General features: G+C 40.2%; 1 protein-coding gene, 1 long non-coding RNA gene and 1 other non-coding gene across 4 annotated transcripts in view; 2 read left to right on the forward strand and 1 right to left on the reverse strand.

Moving 5' to 3' along the window:
- bcor (BCL6 corepressor) overlaps positions 1–4,942 on the forward strand; it is a 40,730-nt gene extending 35,788 nt beyond the window's left edge. For both annotated transcript variants that reach the window (XM_067415661.1, XM_067415663.1), the window contains 3 exons: positions 629–706; positions 1,621–1,771; positions 3,679–4,942. In XM_067415661.1, the coding sequence (XP_067271762.1) occupies positions 629–706; positions 1,621–1,771; positions 3,679–3,973 (524 nt within the window). In that variant the 3' untranslated portion in view covers positions 3,974–4,942. The remainder of the gene's footprint in view (positions 1–628; positions 707–1,620; positions 1,772–3,678) is intronic.
- Positions 1–19,168, reverse strand: part of LOC137040230 (uncharacterized) — a 112,665-nt gene that overhangs the window by 40,494 nt on the left and 53,003 nt on the right. The window lies entirely within an intron of this gene.
- On the forward strand, positions 13,381–13,455 carry trnaa-agc (transfer RNA alanine (anticodon AGC)). Its single transcript has one exon. It is a non-coding gene; the product is annotated as a tRNA-Ala (tRNA).

Here is a 19,168-nt window from a genome sequence, read left to right on the forward strand (position 1 = left end):
TTGTTGTTTGGAAAAATGTGGTTTGTTTAATATTTCATTTGATTATTTATTTAACAATATCAGCATTTTTTACTTTAACAATAATTATCTGCATTTTTTGTTTTAAATTACTAAAACAATAATCATAATTTTTTTTAACAATATTTAAACCATTACTTGTCAATCGTATTGTTAAAAAAAGTTGTAATAATATTTATTTATGTTAATTATTTTAATTAATTCAGCATTTTTGATTTACAATATTTAAACAGCGTTCATCATTTGTCAATCATATTGTTATTTGTTTTTTTATTACTTTTAATTCATTATTTATTTATTTATTTTTTATTTGTAGGCTGTTTATTCTAGAGAGAGCAGTATCAGTGAACTAGCTATGTTTTTATTATTATTATTTATTTTTAAATCATCAACATCTGATTAATGCTAATATTAGCTTGAATAAAAAAAAAAAAAGTGGAAATATTATAAATCTATACTAGGCATATTGGCAACCATAATGGTTTTCAGCTATTATGCTAGGGGAAGAAAGGGTCTGTTATTATTTGCCAAGATTTCTGTATTGGTCCATCCCGAGCTGCTTCCTGTTTACATCACTAATGGTCTCATCCCTCTCTCTTTCTCACTCTAGATTACTTTGCCGACCTGCAGGGCAGAGTGGACGATGACCCCGGTGTGTACTGGGAGTTTTACGGCAGCGCAGTGTGTGGTGAGTACCACTTTCACACACGAACACACACATTCGCACACTCCCACACTAACAGATGCAAGAAACAATGGGAAAGAGAAAAGAATCAGACAGACAGACAGAGAGATGGGTAAACACCTGAAGGTAACTCTCTGTGTGAATCATCAATGCTTGTAGACAGTCATTGATCTAAAATTGAAAAAATAGCAGCCATGTGTGCTTCTCCCTCTCTGATGTTCGCTTGAAAGAATTTATATAAAAATCCCCATCCGCTGGGTGGTGGGGTCGACACTGTGGGGGCAAAAATGGATGGCAGCATTTTTTTATTGCTCTTTTTTTAAATGAATTCTAGCTGCGTAGCGAGAGTTCCCCTGGCTGCCATATATCAGCAGATCGCTCTGAGAGTGTGTGCGTGTGTGTGTGTGAGTGTGTATGTGTGTGTGAGCGGGCCCATCTCCAGCTGGCCAAAAACAAACCCACTGCTACTGCACATTTTCCCTTGGATTCCTGGAATAACAAAGCCGGGAGAGAAGGGGAGGTGTGGAAGGGAGCTGCACGGCTATTTTTGGGAGCTTTGCGCCGCCTCGGAAAAACCCAAAGCGTAACAGAAAAGAGGTAGAGGCGCCTGTTTCGCTCCGAGGCGTACGCTGTGCCACTAGCGCGCACAAACGAGTGAAGTGGCTTCACACGCAGCTCTTCCTGCAGTGGCGCTTAATGGAAGAGAGTGCAAATAGGAGGGTAGGCGCGTTCACCACAAAAGCATGTCCCGGCGTGAATCCGACAGGGAGAGGGAGGGTGGGAAGGGAAGGGAATTTTGAAGGGATATCATGGGAGTGTAATCCATTGGTGGCTCTCGGAAACACTTGCAGAGTGTCGTTCCGTAATTCCCAGCTTGTCTTTTATTTCTAAATGATATCCATCTCTCTTACTTACAGAGCCTGCTGATGACTCGTCTGGGTATGATATCCTGGCCAACCCCCCAGGACCCGGCGAAGATGAGGATGAACAGAGGGAAGTTTTCGAATTCGAGTTCTCCGATCGACCGCTGTTGCCGTGCTACAACATCCAGGTGTCTCTCTCACAGGGGTAAGAGCCTAAAACTACTGGACTGTTTTTTTGTCCTTAACTACTTTGATTGGTAGCAATAGTAGGAAAGTGTACATCATCAATCAGGTGAGAATCGATCCAAATTGCTTAATATTGGAAATGTGAAATACTGTCATAGAGATTCCGATTCCAGAATGGGGGTTGGGAAACTAGATGATCATTGAATGTGCAAAGCCATTCTTTCAATTCATCAATAGAGCTGTTTTGTCAAAATCTGATCGTGACTAGATGATTACTGGTTGTGTAATAGTTGAGTTGGCTTTGACCTAGATGACAGGTGTTTCCCTTAAAACCGCACAACTGCGGAGCGCGGAGACTGACAGCCAGTGACGGCGTTAGTTTAGCGTCAGTGGAGACGTGAGGCCCGTCGCACTTAAACAGAGCGAGGACAGCAAAAGCGCGCACGAGAGAGAGACAGTCTAGTGACACGCTGCTAAACAGACACAGCTAATTACCTCCCACACAGGCTCTCGCTCTGCCGTTACCGCGCTCCGCTCTCTCGCCACCCCTCCCTTCCTCCCTCGCTCGCTGTCTCGCTTCCAGGCTCAGCTGCCGCGCTCACTGTTGTGTATAATCTTCAGTCTGCGCTTGTCTCTGGCCTTCCCCTCCCCCATTCTCATTCGCCCTCGTTCGCTCGCTCGCTCTCCCTCTCGCTCTCTTTCGCTCGGCGCGGCTGGCTGATGCAGTATTAATGGCTTTCTGCTCTCCTCACATTTCCTCCCCCCTCTCGCTTGCCCTCTCTCCCTCTCTCTCTTTTCCCTCTCCCACTCCATTCAGCGCTCCGCGCTCCGCAAGAGCCACAGACCGCCTCAAGTGCCATCGATTGAGCGCTGCCTGTTACTGCTTTCCCCGCTGTGTATGTGTGTGCGCGCGTCTGACAGGCTCAGTCTACAGTCTGTGTGTGTGTAGCCCATTGTTTCTGGCCGAGTGAAGGCCTTGAGAATCTTTGTGTAATTTTGTCTAATTATCTGAACGTGAGCGCTTGACAAGGTGTATGTGCATGTACTTATTTTCTTTTGTCTTCCGTTTGGTGTTTCCTAAATTTGTGCACATGACACGTGCTGAAACATTCAGCCTTGCCACTCACGTGGACACTGCAAGTTCGCACCTATACTTTGTGCATCATTTAATCTCTTATTTTTAATATGCATTGCATAAAGGCCAACACTTCAAAATAAAAAACGATTCTCTGAAGTGGCTAGCATGAAAATCTTGATTCTGCAAGTTCGTTTAATCATTTAATCTCTTCTAATTTCAATCTCTTCTAATGCCAATTCTAACTTCGTTGTATGAGCGTATAACAAAAGGCATTACTTCTTTTTTAGTCTGAATTGAATAAAAAGGACAAAACTTAAATGAAATAAAACCTGATTTCTTTTCCGTTCTCTGAAGTAGCTCTAACTAGCATCACAATGTTACCGTGAAAACCTTGACATTGCAAGTTCGCACACACTTTGCATATCATTTCAAGACCAAAACATAAAATAATAACCTATTTTTTCCTATTACTGAAGTGGCGGTAAAATAGCCGACACAATGCTAGCATGGAAACCTTGACACTGCAAGTTCACACTTGCTTAGCGCATCATTTAATCTCTTCTTTTTAGTGTGCTTTCAATAAAATAAAGGCCGTAAATAAAATGGACCACACGTTCTCTGAAGTGGCACAAAGTGAACTTGCTGCCACAATGCTAGCGTGAAAACCTCGGGTTTGAGCCTCCTTATTGAATAATTTAATCTATTTTAAATTAAATATAAATAAATAAATGTAAAAAAGCCAAAATAGTAAATAAAAACCAAATTGTCCTTTCTCTGAAGTGGCACAAACTAGCCACCATTGTGGTTGAAAACCTTGCTCGGCTAATTAATCTCATTCTTTTCCTCAGACCTAGAAACTGGTTGCTGCTCTCAGACGTCCTCAAGCGCCTGAAGATGTCTGCCAGAACGTTTCGAGCCACATTCACACACATCGAGGTGGTGACGATAGCCGAGGCGGAGTTCTACAAGCAGGCGTCTCTGAGTCAGCTGTTCTCCTGTCCTGAAGAGCTTGAGGGATTCTTGCCAGACAGCAAGGAACTCTTGGATCTGGTGGAAATCAGCGGGGAACTGGTGGCGTTGCTGGGGTCATCGCTCGAATGCCTGGACGACCGCTGGGAGCCAGCATCCAGACCTCGCTCGTGAGCCTCTGCACATGCCCTCGTACAGACTCTCGGACAGACCCTTAGAGAGCCATGGAGAACCAGAAGCAAAGGAAAAGGATATTCCGAGGCAGTTCTTGACATTTCAAGGAACTTCTGGACTGATAGCCAAAGGTGAAATACAGTCCCTGTGCAGATGATCTTTCTTCTTGGCTACGAGAAGGTTTTGGAACTTCTCCACGTCTCTTGCACTCTGCTCGAATACTAATTCTCCTGGTGACGATGCAAACTTGTACATAGTGTACATTCTGCAGATATGGAAAGAGAACGGACCTGAGATTTGGACCACTATCTCTGGCTAACTCTGAGATATGAAGCCATTCTCGCAACAGGGAACTCTTTCGTTTAAGAGATGTTTTCTAAATAGGAAGTATATATACAGTCACTGTATTTTATTTGTGTGTATTATATATAGATATAAATATATATATAAATATAAATAAATATATATATATATATGCGCTGCCTTTTTTGTCTTGTTTAGTCAGGTCTTTATTTTATAATTGGAGTTACGATGTTGTAAATACCTAATCTGCTTGGATCGGGGTTTTAATCGTGATGTCAACGTTAGAGGATTTACAGAGACCGGAAGCCCCTTCGGTTCGATTAGCGCACTTCATCAGCGATTTTCCTTGACTGGAGTAGACGTTTTTTATAGTGTTGACCAGTAACCAGTGTGGGATTTTTTTGGTCTCCCGTGTTAAACTCTAATCTACAAAGCTGTTTCGTACCCTGTACGCAAGCTGTTGCTCTGACTAAGTCACTTATTTATGAGTAGAAATTAAGATATTTTAATGTGGCTTTTCTTTGTAAAATATTAAAGTAATTGTAAAATACTAATCTGACGCTTTGTTAGGCAAAGACAAGCTTGAACTTGTAAATAATGGGTTGACTATTTCAGTAACTTGTTTCTGACGTGTGTTATTGTTTTTTTTTTGTTTTTTTGTTTTTTTTTTGGAGAAGTGTTCGGACTTTGTAATTACATACGCTATCATTTGTATTTATATTTTACCAAAAAAAGTTCCTTTAAATAAATGGCAATAAAAGATTGTGTACATTTTGTCTTATATTTTTAGTTTATATGACAAAAAGCGGCCGTATTTACTTTCTGGTTGTGCCTGATTTATGTTATTTTAAAATGGAAAAAAATCCTGAAAAAAATAACTTATTTTTATTTTACTCAGAATTACAGAATAGAATCTTATTACAGAACAGAAATGGGTTGGGAATGCTGTTTTATGTTGTTCGACTGAATTGAGCATGAGATTATAGGGCTGTTCTGATTAATTCATGCACAAACAGATTATTAAACCTCTATGTTTATCACTATAATCAGGGATTAAGGCCTACATTCCATAGCGACTTTTCTGCCATCAGATCAGCCTTGTACAACTGGGAGAGAGACGGCCACATCCTGTGCTGCTGGACAAAACAGGAAATGAAGAGTTGCCGGAAATTAGAGGCCTTAGGCAGGAGTGAGGGAGGCTTTTGTTGGTCTGATGGCAATACAGACATTATGGGCTTGGTTAATGTTCCTTAACTTTAATGCACTTGTCACACTTTTTTTTTTTTTACTGACCTTTATAAACTTCAATCTCCTGCTTGTTTGTAAAGAAATGGTCTCCAAAAACAAAGGAGGCAATCGAGGCTAAAACTTTTAGGCCTTTTTATAGCCTACACGCATTAATAAACAGCATAACGGCTTCGCTCTGTACTAACCTGATAAATCAAAATGCATAGACCTATTCAAATGAAGTCATTTGAAGTGCTATCGTAATTTCTAATCTAAATCAGACATTAACTCCCTCTCACATCCAAATTTGTATGCGATGGGCTCGTAATCACTTCAGAAGTGGGAAACGGGAAATGCCGATAGCAATGTGAAGACAGCATTGCCCTCGCAATCTTCCTCTGAGTCAACTTTGTGAGGTAATGATGCTTTGTCTTATGCAGAGGCTGCGCTCAGCTCACTGGCATGGCGCATCGAGGGCTAATATCTGCATGAGCACCCTTCGGAAAACTAAAATGACAAAAGGGACACATGAAGTGGGCTATTTGGCCTTTTCTAGCAAGGCCTATAGGCTAACCAAATCACCATCAGAGGTAACCAAATCAAGCCAATCAGCTTTATATCACTTTAATACGTCATCAAGTCTGCTTATAGACAGCAAGTGAAGAAAAGAGGAGTGTGGACAACAATGTTCACTGAAATCCTAATGAATGAAGCATCATATCTGCACTGAGGTATGTTAGGGTGGAATGTGGGAGTGACCTTGAGAGATTATTAAAATTATTCTAAAAGGCCAGGGGTATCGCAGACTTAATATTCATTTAGCCTCATGGGCCATGGCTGGCCAAAAGTGAAAAAACTGTAATTTACTCCCTCATGTATGACTAGCCCTCAAACCTAAATGCTATTTCTTCAGAATCTTCACACGTTTCAATTATTATATAAAGTCACAGGCTATGGTTTTAAATAAATTTTAAAAGACTTTGGTGACAATGAACATTCATTGCTTGTTTTCCAAAAACATGAGTGAGAAAATGTTCATGTTTGGGTGCATTATTGTTGTCTCTGAGGCAGAAGATGGTAATGAAATAGTTGGTCTATTTTCGGATGGTGTTAATTACTCTAGTTAATTACACACGGAGGACTTTATTTTTTTCTTTCTGAGTGGTCACGATATTTTCTGATCAAGCGATTAAAAACATGGCCAACGTGTTTATAATAGACGTGTTTATTTTTTGTGGTTAAAAGCTGGAAATCTGTGTTGGGCTGTAACAATGCAATGTGCTGATATTTTTTTTCCTACAATAATGGGGTAGTGTTATATTTGCATAGACAGGCCTGTTAAAAATGACAAAACCTAATATTAGGATAATCACACACAAAAAAACTGCCTTTATAATTACTCTTATCGACAAACATTGCACTTATAAAAAAACACGAAAATAGAAATGGCTCAGATGAACATGTCAGTGACTTATTGGCCATTTCTAGCTCTCTGGGGTGTCAAATGTAGCTCAAATGTTGCGTGTAACATAATTTGAGGACTGAAGAAAGAGCCACATACGGCCGAGCAGAGAGCGCTGTGGAAGCTGGACTGCAGGAAAGAAATGTGGCCATCTAATTAAAAAACAATTAAATTACATTAGGCTTGGTAATTACACCCTCCCCCTTCCCAGGGTTCCGTGTTACGACGGTTAATCCGCTCTTTATCTATTAGTCAGAGCTGTGACATTGACGGAACTCCACTATCAGAGCGCGCGGAGAGAGACAGATGTGTCCTCCTCACACACTTCGTCAACACTGGCTTTATTTGGCATATTTCTTATTTTCTGATATAACATTTTTAATCACAAATGTTGTTTGAATGGTTCTACATTTAAAAATCACAATTATTTAATTGTATTAGATATTTATTTAATAAAATTATAAATTTAGTCAGAAATTGAATTGTATGTTCTTGTGGTGGCAACAAACCTCAGCTAGTTCATGAAAAATTAAAAAAAGAAAAAATATTGATATTAAGGTTCTCTTCAAAATGTTGATCTGCTGAGATTCTAGTATGACCCTGAAAAAGAAAATTAACTAGATATAGCGGCTCTTGAGGAAACGCACTTGAGTTTTGAATTGCGTTCTGACGCAAACATGTAATCCAATACTGACATTGGGCGTTTTAATCATAAAACATGAGAAAACATTTTATTTACAATTCATACAGCAATTACAGACTACATAAGAAATTTTTTTATAAAATAATTATAAAATTTAACACCAGTGGATTTCTAATGAAAATATGCACTTCCTTGTGTCCATGATTAAAAAAATTCTTATTTGCATATATATTCTCAATTGGACTGTGCTCGCAAATTTGCCACATTTTCAACACTCGTCACGGAAAATTGCGAACTTAATAAAAATGTTTAGGGATGCAAATACACAGAATTATCGGTATATGAAGATTTTGTCCAATACCAATAATTCTTTGTATTTGAAAGCTGATATGCTGGCAGATGAATCTAAATCCTGTTTTTTAGATATCCCAATGATTACAAAAACAAAACAAAAGTCTCTGCATTAAAAGCCATGTCCCAAGCACACAATTATAAAGTTCTCATTATAATTTTACGAAGCCTATGACAGACTTGCGCTGTACTTTGCACTGTATTGTCCTATCATATTTCACGCAATTCAAAACCATCGTGGTGAACAGTGCGCATCTGAAGGAAATAATCCATTATTTAACAGCTTTAATATATTGGCCAAATTTTCTTATCGGACCATTAAAATTGACCATATCTCAGCAGATACCGATATGGTTGCCAATATAACGTGCATCCCAAAAATTTTTGTTTACATATCCAAATATTTATACTTCTTGGCCATATGTTATATGCATGTGTTTAGTATAACACCCACCCCCCACTCCCCAAATTACCCGATAAAATATTTTAGAACAAAAAAGGTGAACAAAAGAATAAGAAATATCTTGATTTTTAGTTGGTTTAGCCTATTTCAATGCCTTTCCATATTTTAAATAATTTTAAGTCATCTTCAGGCCAACTAACGACGCATTCACACGGGGCGTAGGCGTTAACGCTTCCCATTTACTTTGAATGGGTGACATCATCCGTTGCCGAACTGAATTGTGGGTTCCGTTGCGGCGCTTCACTCGCGTTCCAAGCGGCAGAAGTTGAAGATTTCTCAACTTTTCAAGCTCCAGCGCAGGCGTCATCCAATCAGATCGCCGTATGCAAATATCCTACAGCAGGCGCTAGCCAACAGCTTTGAGCACCTGTGCAGTGCGCTGACAACAACTACACGGGCAATCGCAATCACACATAACACCAAATCGGCATCCATTTCGTCTCACAGACTAGCTGTCATAAAAAGGTGCTTTTTTGTGTTGTGTTTTGGTCCAAGGCAAGTTAATGTGATTGGCTGTTGTCACTATGACGATCGCGACAGCACCCAGCTTCAGCCACGCCCTCTGTCAAGCGTTAACGCCTACGCCCCGTGTGAATGCGGCGTTAGAAGTTTGTTTATGGGCAAGGGGTTTATTACCCCCTGGTTAAGAACCACTGGTCTAGTATGATTACAGTCCAGACACACTACATTCGTGTAGCCTGCCATTTATAAATATGATGGTTCCTTTCCATGGCCAAGATATTAACGTGTCCACACTGGAATTCACACACTTCAGAATCTCAACTGAACTCATGTGGGTATGTTCACCTGTTGTTTTATATAGGCTAAGTACAGCTCATTAATATTAACTTAATTGTACTGCTTTTTTTGCATGCTATACCGTAGAGAAGTATGCATATTCAGTGCAATGTAAATGATGCTGTCACCCTCAAGCAGAGAGCTGGGAAGGGTGTGTTTAAATTCAGGGGCAGACTGGGCATTCACTTTATTGCAGCTGTCGGAAGGTTTTGTGTGTGTGTGTTCCAAGGGTCAGTGCTGTGCCCATCTCTGAGAGGGGTTTGGCGTGGACACGCACATTTCTGGTTTGAGGGCAGGCAGGAAAAACGCTCTCTGGCGGATTAGGTAACCTCTACACTAATTAATTCTGCGAAGGGCCTTTCAGAGCGCCGCATGCAGCTCTCAGAGAGAGAGAGAGGGAGCGTGCGAGCGAGAGAGCGAGCGAGGGAGGCAGGCTGAAAGGATTGCATTATTCTGCGCTGCGAAAGGAAATCAGAGAGCGCCGGTCTCTCGGGGCCTCGGCGGCGCGCTCTAATAGCTCAGCGCGATCTCTGCTAGGATATTGCTGCCCTCGAGTGTGTGTGCGTGCCAGCGAGTGGGGGCTGGTGAGCGCATATGACGATATTTTTTAGGGAATACACAAAGGATACACATATGAGGATAAGAGAATAAGCAAAGAATAAGATACGGTTGACATTTTTGGATGTGTTTTGTAGTGTGAGTAGGGCTGGGAATCGAAATGGGAGAAAATATAGTGGAAACAGATGATTTTCACGACATTCGGTTCCGTTAACGGCTCTTGAACGCCTACGTTTTTCCCAGCGGTTATCCAAAGCGCAACGGCAAATAACATATTTTAGCTCTCAGTCTGAATTGAATTTGATAAGAGAAAGACAATAAATACACAATACACCTTACTATTGCATTATCCTCGCTGTGTGACCGGGGATGTCCGGCTTACCAACAAACGACTCTTATGAACCATTTGTATAGGACTTGTGAATCGTATCACTTGTTAAATGCTATGTGTATTTAAAGACGAATTGTGTTATTAGATGATTAAAAAAAACTGAATTGCAAAAAATATGGACTGTTAAGCATATCTGACAAACAATATAGTCCCGGCCTAAACTCACGCCATTGGTTGATCTGTGGTTGTCAGGCTGGTCAGTTGCATGTCAATGAAATTTTCGATCGTAGAGGAGTTGCGCTCTCCAGTAGGTTACTGTGATCTTGCCATCTGTCTGTGCAGTCAGACGCTGGCAGTGGCCGTTGCTTGAAGGCGTGAGCAGTGGCGAGCTGGAACAAGGACGCGGGCACACAGCCAAAGTGAGAGAGAGAGAGAGAGGGACAGAGAGAACACACGCTATTCGAGTCTCAGGTTGCAGGAAAGTCTCTGCACGCTGCGACGCCTCCAGCAGCAGTTATAAATCAGGCCTAGCCACAAACACACACACGCACACTCAGCGAGATCCACCTGTACGTCATTCTAGATCATAATAATTGTCATACATACACACATGGATAAACATTCACATTTGCCTTTTAAAGAAGTCGCACGAAAGTGCTTGGATTACATAGTTTTATGTCCTCTGTTGATGTACTTCCTGTTGAAACAGGAAGTTCGAGCGGGGCTCATTAAAACACGGTTTATTATTTTTATACAGTATATTATTTGTAAAAATTTTCTAGCTTGTATAAATTCGATTCCAAAAAAGTTGGGACACTGTACAAATTGTGAATAAAAAATTCAATAATTTACACATTTCATAAACTTATATTTTATTCATATGGCCGGAAAGGTTGGATGTACATATAAGGAACAGCTGGAGGACGATTTGAACTTATTAGGTCAGTTGGAAACATGATTGAGTATAAAAAGAGCCTCTCAGAGTGGCAGTGTCTCTCAGAAGTCAAGATGGGCAGAGGATCACCAATTCCCCCAAAGCTGCAGCGAAAAATAGTGGAGCAATATCAGAAAGGATTTTCTCAGAGAAAAATTGCAAAGAGTTTGAAGTTATCATCATCCACAGTGCATCATAATATCCAAAGATTCAGAGAATCTGAAACAGTCTCTGTGCGTAAGGGTCAATGCCGGAAAACCACACTGGATGCCATGATCTTCAGGCCATTCGATGTTGCCGATTAAAACTCTATAGGTCAAAAAAGAAGCCATATCTAAACATTATCCAGAAGCGCAGGCGTTTTCTCTGGGCCAAGGCTCATTTAAAATGGACTGTGGCAAAGTGAAAAACTGTTCTGTGGTCAGACGAATCAAAATTTGAAGTTCTTTTTGGAAAACTGGGACGCCATGTCATCTGGACTAAAGAGGACGAGGACAACCTAAGTTGTTATCAGTGCTCAGTTCAGAAGCCTGCATCTCTGATGGTATGGGGTTGCATTAGTGCGTGAAACATGGTCAGCTTACACATCTGGAAAGGCGCCATCAATGCTGAAAGGTATATCCAAGTTCTAGAACAACATATGCTCCATCCAGATGTCGTCTCTTTCAGGGAAGACCTTGCATTTTCCAACATGACAATGCCAGACCACATACTGCATCAATTACAACATCATTGCTGTGTAGAAGAAGGATCCGGGTACTGAAATGGCCAGCCTGCAGATCTTTCACCCATAGAAAACATTTGGCGCATCATAAAGAGGAAGCTGCGACAAAGACTAGAACTAGAAGCCTGTATTAGACAAGAATGGGAAAACATTACTATTCCTAAACTTGAGACACTTGTCTCCTCAGTCCCAAGATGTTTGCAGACTTCTAAAAAGAAAAGGGGATGCCATACAGTGTTAAACATGGTCTTGTCCCAAATTTGAAATGTGTGGTTGCCATGAAATTTACAATCTATCTTATTTTTCCCTTAAAATTATACATTTTCTCAATTTAAACATTTGATATGTCATCCACGTTATATTCTGAATAAAATATTGAAATTTGAAACTTTCATATCATTGCTTTCTGTTTTTATTCACAATTAGTACAGTGTCCCAACTTTTTTGGAATCGGGTTTGTAATATAGGAAAGGCTTATTCAAGAGGGTGCTTGATTGGATGAAAATCTGTGTAGTGCAGGATGATGTCATCAATACGTTTGCCTAATTTCTAGGAAGTGACTATATGTGTAGACTTTTTATGTTAAATAAGGTGAACCAGTAAGTCGTTTACAATAAGACGAAGAACACGCTTCAAAATCTATATAATAAAAGTTGATTTTGATTCCAGTCAGATGTTTTTTTTGGACTGCACAGTCTAAGCACATTTGGCTATCGACAAATCTGAGCACACACTCCAATTTCATGCTCTTGCGCACGCACACGCCATCTAATTACCCCACTGGAATGTTACCCGACCTTTCTGGGCTGCATCGGTTTAACAAGATTTGTCGTCCTTACTTTTTATCCCACGAGGGAAAGAAAATCTCGTTTCTGTTTTTGCCCATGCAGTTTTATTCTCGCTCCCCGAGCGGTTTGTGTGCACAGGCGCGTTTACGATTAGTATGTGTGTGAATGTGCATCAGGGGCAGCAACCTTGAGACCGCGTCTATAAACACGGTCATGTGGGCCGCCTGAAGAAGCCACTGGCGCAATCTCAGCTGCTCTCAGATGAATACAAGCCAGAAAGGAAGGGGAGGAGGGGGTAGCAGATGTGTACTCCGTCGTCCTCTTGCTATCACAACAACCTCTCATCTCTCCGGCCTTGCTCGCCTTGTATTGGCACGCTAAAGTGTAAAGAAGAGAACTTCGATCTCCAAGTCATTGTGTTCAAACCATGCTTCGCTGCAACAACAGCCCATGCACATCCAACATAAAGCTTTTCAGAACATTATTATATGTTTAGTGGTGCTTCCTAAGGCAACATCACTGTTACTTTTCTTTCTTGGGGTTGGGTTTTTTTCTTCACCATAACCCTGTGTTTTCATTTTGAAATATACCACTAATTTGTGAGGCTTTTTGAGGAATGGAGTGCTGTTACTTCAGACTAGGGATGCACCGATCCGATATTCAGTATCAGCATCGGCTCCGATCCGCCATTATTTGCCAGATCGGGTATCGATGGGGCACTTTTGACTTGGGCCTGCAAGCAAACACCTAGCAGCATCCTAGAAACCATTCAAAACACCATAATAACCACCCTAGAAACAATGCCATAGAAACACATTTTCACAGGCTTTCCTATAGCTCAACCAGTAGAGCATGGCGCTAGCAACGCCAAGGTCATGGGTTCGATTCCCAGGGAAAGCAAGAATTGACAATAATGTAAAATGTGTACCTTGAATGCAATGTAAGTCGCTTTGGATAAAAGCGTCTGCCAAATGTAAATGCATACACCTATAAAACATTAGGAATTACATAATGATGAATAGTAAAACCACCTACTAATGCCCTAGAAACTATATAGACCAGCCAAACAACAACCTTGCAACACCCTATAGAAGCCCCCAAAATGCACTAGAAACCATCTAGCATGTCCTATAAATCATCCAGAATGTCATAACCACCTAGCAACATACTAGGAACCACCTAGAACACCCTAACAACCACTAAGCAACACACTAGAAACCGACCAGAACAAGCTAGAAACCATCTAGCAATGCCCTATAAATCATTCAGAATACCCTAACAACCACACTAGAAACCAACCAGAACAAGCTAGAAACCACCTAGCAACACCCTATACATTATTCAGAACACCCTAACAACCACCTACAACACACTAAAAACCACCCAAAACACACTAGGTATCACATAGCAACACCCTTTAAACCGTTCAAAAGATCCTAACTACCACCAGCACCACTATATAAATAGCTAAGAACATCCTAACAACCACAACACCCTAAAAATACAGAATGAACCACCTAGCAACACACTACAATAAAAAAAAGATAATTAAGTTATGACAACGTTTTTTCATTGCTTTAACTCATCAAAATAAGTTAAACAATTTTCTAATTTGTTTCTGAGTTACACAAGATTCAACTTAAGTCAGTTTAATGTAATTTAAGTTGAAATGACTTAAACATCCAAGTAGGTTGTACTTAATTTAAGACCAGCAACTCTTTTTTACAGTGTATAATCCATTCAGAACATAACAACCACAGAAACATCACAGAAACCACACAGGACACTCTAATAACAGGTTAGCAAGACTCTAGACAACCCAAAACACACTAGAAACCACCTAGCAGCACCCTAGCAACCAATCAGAACATAATCCCCCCCCCCACCTACTAACTCTAGAGAAACACCACTCAAATCCAAATCCACCGCTTATCTAGCAATTGAGATTCTAAATCTAAAGGGTTTTACCTGATGTCATAGTAGAACCTTTTCAGAGATTCCGCAGAGAATCAGGTGGTCTAGAAATTCTTTCAGCCTTTACAGCAAAAATGTTCAAGTGCTCCAAAGAACCGTTTAAGAACCTTTATTTTTAAGAGCACTGGACACGTTTATCATGCTTAACAGTCATTGCAGTGCTTGTAAACATTCTGAACACTATCATACCCATAACCCTAATCCTAGCTTTAACCCAACAGCTCCAGCCCTGCTTTCCACGAGAAAAGATGAATAAAAGCTCCCTTTGTTTAAATGCTGAACGCAGCCTGACACTTTGACCTGTCAGGGCCTCCAGGATCCAAAAAGCTCCATCGCGTTTAGCTCTCCGCGGGGTGTTCCCTTTACTCTAAGGAGGGATTTAAAACCTGAATAACATTCAAAAATAACACTTTTCCCTTGCATTTAAACTCTTCTTAGGCCCAGTTCCATTGTTCTAAACTCTTTATCCGCATCATCAACCTTAGAGGGCCATTTCTGGAAAGATGTTTCATCCACCTCCAGTGCTTTTCCAGAGGTTTACGTAGGATTATAGGCGGACATGATGCATTATCGTTTGAAGCTTCAAAAACACAGAATCTGTGGCGTTTGCGGGACATCCAGAGCTTCAAAACACGTGGCCGATGTTAAAGGTCCAGCTGTTAGAAAGATTCCCTCAATTCATAAACCATTTTTCTGCTTTCCTGCGCTTCTCTCTCTCTCACTCTGTGCTCCCAGGAGACTATTTTTCTTGGTCTTGCCCGAGCAGCACAGCCTGACTGGGGCCCTGTGCGCACACACATTCATCACTCCACCCCTATCCCAGCGTGCAAACACGCCGTTCTGCGGCTGCAGAGTCAACAGCACAAGACTTCTCCCTGCTGTGTGTATGCCTCGATGTGGAGTTCAGGTTTTTCAATGAGGGATGGTTACCGAGTGTGTGTTCAAACCATACAAGTGTGCAGATGTGCAGCAAATGTGCGTTATATATATATAAAAAAGAAAATGGCCTGATTTAATTTTAATTGAGAAATGAAAATCAGTAATGCATTAAAATGTCTTTCGTTAATAAAAAATAGGTCTAGATGACTAATGAATATAGTGCCCTGTTTACACCTGGTATTAAGATGTGTTTTGGTTGATCGGAACACAAGTGGACGACACTTAATACAGGGGCCTGTTCTTCGTGCGTCGCTAACTCAGTTAGCCGGATTTGATTGTTGACGATTTGGCTTGATCTCGGATTGTTTGGTTCTTCGAAGCTTATCCTGGACTTGCTGTCATAGCAACAGGTCCATAAGCTTAAACCTGCTCGGGAGCTTATTTCATGTAAACAGGATTAGATGCATCTTAAGGTGATACTTAAAATCTGTCCCAGCCACTGCTACTTTATTACAAGAGTTCATTACTGAACCAGGGGCAATAATAATTTAAAATAATAATATAAAAGTTTATTTGAAAATAATTTTTTAATGTTGTGTAATTGATTGAGAGATTTATTTGTGAATTGTGATGGAATAATTACTTATAATATATAGTTGTATTGGAGGTTTACACACACTGTGCATTTAATCTCCGTCGTGCATTAATGTGAGTGATGACAGATATTATGGAAGTGGCTTAATGCAGTGCATGAGATGCAGATCCTTTGATCTTGACCATTAAGAAACTTTAATTAACACTGTCGCAAAAAATCTGCTTCAAATTGAATTAAAAATGGAACTACTACAACATTGAAATATTGAAATTACACCAACCTGAAAAAGGTAAAGTGTGTACAAATATTATAAAATTGTGAATATAAACAATTGGGAATCGTGTTCATCAAAACAGTGCACTTAATTTATTTAAGGGGGGGGGGGGTGAAACACTCAGTTTCAGTCAATCTCATGTCAATCTTAGAGTACCTATAGAGTAGTATTGCATCCTTCATATCTCCGAAAAGTCTTGTTTTATTATATTTATAAAAGAAATATGGGCTGTACAGAGTCTTTCCGGAAAAAACCGAGCGCCTGGAGGCGTATCGTGTGGGCGGAGCACACCCAAAGCAGGACCGAACCTTTATCGCTGGGACCGCTCCAAAACACACTTTTTGGAGTGTGGAGAGCCACTTTGCGACACGACTGAAGCGATGTTGTGAAGCTTCCCGTCATTTCTCGCTCTAGTTACGCGCACACGCACCCTACCGGGAGAAGAGCCTGTACGGCCCATACAAGGACCTTCCGCTCTTATTAACGTCAAGTCGACCCATACTCGAAAAAAACTCTCTGAAACTTGTGAGAAACCGGAAGGAGTATTTTTAACATTGAAATACTCCATCAAACGTCCAACATTAGTTTTTGAAACTTTGTCTATGTTTAGGATGAGAATCCAAGTCTTTAACAGTGTAAAAAGCTCAGTATGCATGAAACAGCATTTCACCCCCCCCCCCCCCCCCCAGTTTTCTATTTCAGGTCGATTACTGTCCTAGTGGTTTGACTCTTGCGAAGAAAGTCAATCTAAATGTTTATAGCTGTTCAACTTTACAAAGTATGGCCAGTTGCAAACTTTACTTGCATAAAGTATCTTCCTAGCGTGTAAACTAAGAACACACAGAATGCATTCTTGTGTTTAAAAATGCAAGATGCTGTGGGGCGATCTAAAAAAGACATTAAAAATATTTTCAAAACTGGCTCCCAAGAAAAAAGAATAAAACACTATTTTTACCTTGACACGGCATTACAAAAATTCAGCGTTCATGCGCAAAATGCAAAAAAAATAAAAATAATAATCATGTTAGCCCAGTGCCTTTTTATGTAGAAAAAAATTAAAAGCAAAAACATGTTCAGGGTAAAATGGCCCTACGGTCTGCAGAAATGCTGCTTTTGCGCTCTTTTACGCAGCTGGAATGCAGTATTGACCAATCAGAAGCCAGGACTGGAACTATTTTAAAATGCTCAATATTTGTTTTCTTCGAACAGTCTGAAATATCACAACACTTTTAATCACAGATATTCATATTTGAATATCAAGTACTGATGGGTTCGGATTGATAAAATGTTAGTTAATGGCATGTCATTATAACCTGCCACCACAGTATTTCACAGGGAAGCCAGTGCTGTGTATCCAACGACACCTGGTTCATAACCGAGGCCCATTAATTGTTAATTGGCTTGACATTGTGTGCCCAAAACTGGTACCAGAGCTTTTCCCAACCATTTCGAAATCCCTGACGCCTCTTGCCCACAGCATGTTTGTGTTACAGGCTACTTGAGCGGCGAGAGCAAAGAGAAGAAGAAAAGCGCTCAGGGGGATGAAGAGTAGGAGGAGGAGGAGGAGGGGCGGGCCGCGTGCTTGGCAGTAAATTCGAGCACTGACATGAATTTTGTGAGGGGCCGGTCCCTCTGGAAACTCCCCTGTGACGGCATTAGAGGCCTCTCTGTGTTATTACACGCACGCACACACACACACACGCACACGCACACGCACACGCACACACACACACACACACACACACACACACACACACCGCCTGCGCCTCTAAAAATCTGCACTTTTCTCAAAACCCATCAACAATAACGGTCTACTTCACTGCATTTCTGTCTTTGTGACCTGACTGAACTTCTGGTGACAATAATGAGAAGAGCTAACCTGTTCTTGTATACACACGCGCACACACGCACGCACACACAGAGAAATGGTGATTTTATTATGATACAGTTATAGTATCGTACCCAAAATTATCGTATCAAATCCATGGTACTTTCATTTATACTATGGCACTCTCGCAGTAAGCAAAAGAATCATAGTATTACCATAGTAAAAGTCAAAAAATGATGTAAGGTGTATTTATGTTTATACAGTGCATATATACACTTTTGTAAATTTTCGAGGTCAATAAAAAAAATAAAAAAATACTTCATAACTCATAATTCAGCAAGGAAATTACATAAAATTGTTCAAAAGTGACAGTAAAGACATTTGCAATGTTACAAAATATTTCTATTTCAAATACGTTTTTCTTTTGAACTTTCCATTTATCAAAGAATCTTCAAAAATGTAGGCTTTCAAAAATATTAAGCAGCTCAACTATTTTTCTGAAGGATTGTGTGTAACTTATGGATCATGTGAAAATATTTTCAATCACACATTTCTTTTTTTTAAACGGCAAAAATATTTCACAATATTACTGTTTCTTTTACTGTATTTTGGTAAGATAAATGCAGCCTTGATGAACATAAAATATTTATTTCCATATCCTACTGAGCCCAAACTTGCAAACAATAGTGTGTTTTTATACTGTAATAAATATCTAAATACCATGGTTTTACCAGGGTTATAACGCATAGCAAAAAATATTACGGTGGAATTTAGTTTTTATGTAATATTCTATGTAATAAGTTCTTTGAAGTATATGCAACATTTAATGCTGCGTTCTAGGCAGGTTTTTGAGCCTGTGAACCACTTTGTAGTGTTCCAGGCAGTCACGCCAAACTGCCTGAGCGCAAGGAATTGTGGTTGCTAGATATAAACAAAGCGTGGCGGACCTTAAGGGGCTTGTGCTTATTTACAATAATTTCTATCAACAAATGTGCTTATTGCTTATTTGAGGAAACAGAGGAGAAAAAAATTGGGCATAAGGCAAGAGAAGCGGTTATACCTT

This window comes from Pseudorasbora parva, chromosome 14 (genome assembly GCF_024679245.1).
Source record: "Pseudorasbora parva isolate DD20220531a chromosome 14, ASM2467924v1, whole genome shotgun sequence".
NCBI lineage: Eukaryota > Metazoa > Chordata > Actinopteri > Cypriniformes > Gobionidae > Pseudorasbora > Pseudorasbora parva.